This window comes from Penaeus chinensis, chromosome 31 (assembly GCF_019202785.1).
Source record: "Penaeus chinensis breed Huanghai No. 1 chromosome 31, ASM1920278v2, whole genome shotgun sequence".
Taxonomy (NCBI): Eukaryota; Metazoa; Arthropoda; class Malacostraca; order Decapoda; family Penaeidae; genus Penaeus; species Penaeus chinensis.
In genome coordinates this window covers 34,529,368-34,531,867 of record NC_061849.1, presented here as the reverse complement: position 1 = coordinate 34,531,867, position 2,500 = coordinate 34,529,368, and the positions used below count along the sequence as shown (strand labels likewise).

General features: G+C 48.1%; 1 protein-coding gene across 1 annotated transcript in view; it reads right to left on the bottom strand.

Annotated features, from left to right (window-relative positions):
• Positions 1-2,500, bottom strand: part of LOC125041980 — a 3,762-nt gene that overhangs the window by 881 nt on the left and 381 nt on the right. Inside the window, exons 2-4 of the mRNA XM_047637426.1 lie at positions 1,264-2,413; positions 597-1,073; positions 1-238 (exon numbers count right to left, since the gene is read on the bottom strand). The exon at positions 1-238 is cut by the window's left edge and continues 881 nt beyond it. Coding sequence (XP_047493382.1) covers positions 73-238; positions 597-1,073; positions 1,264-2,413 — 1,793 coding nt within the window. The 3' untranslated portion in view covers positions 1-72. The remainder of the gene's footprint in view (positions 239-596; positions 1,074-1,263; positions 2,414-2,500) is intronic.

The window sequence follows — 2,500 nt, the reverse complement described above, 5'->3', positions numbered from 1 at the left end:
AACGAACGCTGATGAGAAACGTGGGATCAAAGTATACAGATACAATAACACAATCACAACGCTATAGTCCTGTTAAATAGCTGGTCTAATCATCATGGTAGCGGTCTTCAGGGAATAGTATGCGCCGCGCCAGGTTAGCCAATAGACACCTTGGTAGACGTAACTATGACGACCAGCCAGGTACTCGCCGTTGAGACCGGAATAGAGGCAGCTTCTGTACCACCAAGCGCCGCGGTATCTGTGGATGGCAACCCGTAAAATTATAGTTTTTTTCCGAAAATTAGAAATCAGAACTTAAATATTAATGAAATATCGAGGGCGATCCTAGGATAAATAAGCAATTTAAGATCAAATATTAATCAAATATCAAAGGCGATCGTGAGATATATTGGATATCATAATGTAGTCTTAATTCCAGCACCAAGATAGCTGACTATGCATTTAAATCGATGTACAATGAAATGTGCAACAGCTTTGTGGAAATACCTTTCTTATTCTGTTTTTTTTTTTTTTTCGTATATTAAAGCACGTGACTTCATAGTAATATAAAACACTTTATCAAATTAATAACGCACACAAGGAAGATTCCAGCTAACCTCTCTGCGCAGTTATATGCATATGTGTCCAAATCCCTATCCTTCGTCGAGAACTTTTGACCATTATGATAAGTCAGGGAATCGCCAGCGTCGCCTGTATAATTGGCCACAGTCAGGGTATAGGACGTGGCCTCATCGCCGACATGGAAATAACCGTAGTTGGCCCACCGCTTCGCGCCGTCGAAGTCCTCGAGAAGGATCCTCAGCTGGTTCGGTGTCTGGCTGGTAAGGACGTGGGTGTGCTCGAGGCCCAGCCAAAACTCGCCGCAAGGCTTTTGCCCGAAGCCGATGACGTAATCGTGCCAAGGACGGTAGAAGTCTTGTCGTGGGAGGACGTCTTGACGCTGCTGGATGACCGTCCAGCCTCCGCCGTCGGTGTCCATGTCGCAGATCACTTCGACGGGGCAGCAGGAGTGCGGGTAGATGGTGTAGACGCCGCTCTGTTTGCTCACTCTGTTTCTGACGTCGAGGCAGTTCCTGGAAAGATGCGGCTTTCGGTTATGTACCTTGGGTAAAAAAATAAACTGTTACATCTTGTCATTCCTCTCTGCCTGCTTATCTAAGTGCTTATACGTATGTATACGTGTATGGAAAAGTGGGTATAGTCAAGCATATATACAGGCACACACAAATCGCAGAAGACATGAGCATGAACCCCTCGACGAACCTCATTACCGGTTCCCTCTGCTGCTCCAACACCTCGACGTTGCAGATGGTCAGCACGTTATTCGGGTCCGACTCTAAACTCTGGATGGACAAGTAGCGCCCACTCACGGCTCTAGGGAGGCTGAACACCACCTCGGCCGCTAAAGGGGCTTCTCCCGAGTTGAAACCTATCACTGGATTGAGACGAAACACGTGGTTCTTGGTTTCATTTGAGGTTTCACACTGAGGACCCAGATCGGGCGAGGCTGTCGAGGTATTAATTTCGGTATCGGTTGCGTTCCCAGAAGTTGTATCGAAGGACTCGGTGGTTTCTGAGTGTGTTGACGTGGTTGGACTGACTGCATTACGTTTGCGTCTTTTTCTGAGACCTTGTGTTGTTGAGATTGTTTGGTCCGCTGAACTTGCTGGATCTGTTGAGGCTCCTAAAGGATCTGTTGTACTTCCACCATACGCCCCAGCATCGGTTGAATTTTGTAGATTTGTTGGGTTTCCTGTTGAATGTCCTTGCTCAGTTGAGATTCCTGCAGGATCTGTCGTGTTTCCTGGAGGATCTGTCGTGTTTCCTGGAGGATCTGTCGTGCTTCCGAGAGAATCTGTCGTGTTTCCTGGAGGATCTGTCGTGTTTGCTGAAGGATCTACCGTGTTTCCTGGAGGATCTGTCGAATTCCCTGGAACTGTAGTATTCCCTATATCTGTTGCGTTCCCTAAATTGGTCGAATTTCCTTCAAAGCTCCCTGGGTCGTCCTGATCCAACGAACTGAACAAGCAAGACTCGTTCGAAACAGCAAGCGGATCCGAGGAGTTCCCGAGACGAACCAACACCGAGAGGAACTGACTCTCTAGACCATCCTGCCTCGTGTGAATCCTCACCTGGGACACTCGCTTGACGCCCCCGAGGTCAGCCACCCACCAAGGATTCGGTTCTTGGCCGGAGGAGAAGCAGTGGGAGACGTTCCTACCGATAAATCCATCAACGGCCTTCCTCGTGTCGGATCCTTGGCTAGTAGACGAGGCAGAGGTCTTGATGGGAGGAACTGAACGGGGATTCGTGACCCATTTTGTGATGCAGGTGTCAAAGGTCAAGGCCACAGGGTCGTCCGTGCCAGCCCAGTGCCCGGCCACTTTGGTCTCGTAAATTTCGCACATAGGACCTGCCGTCGGGGATTCATGTGTGTTCAAGGCTTGCAAAGTCCTAATTCAATTAAATTATTTTTAATCTAAACTATCATGTAAAATAA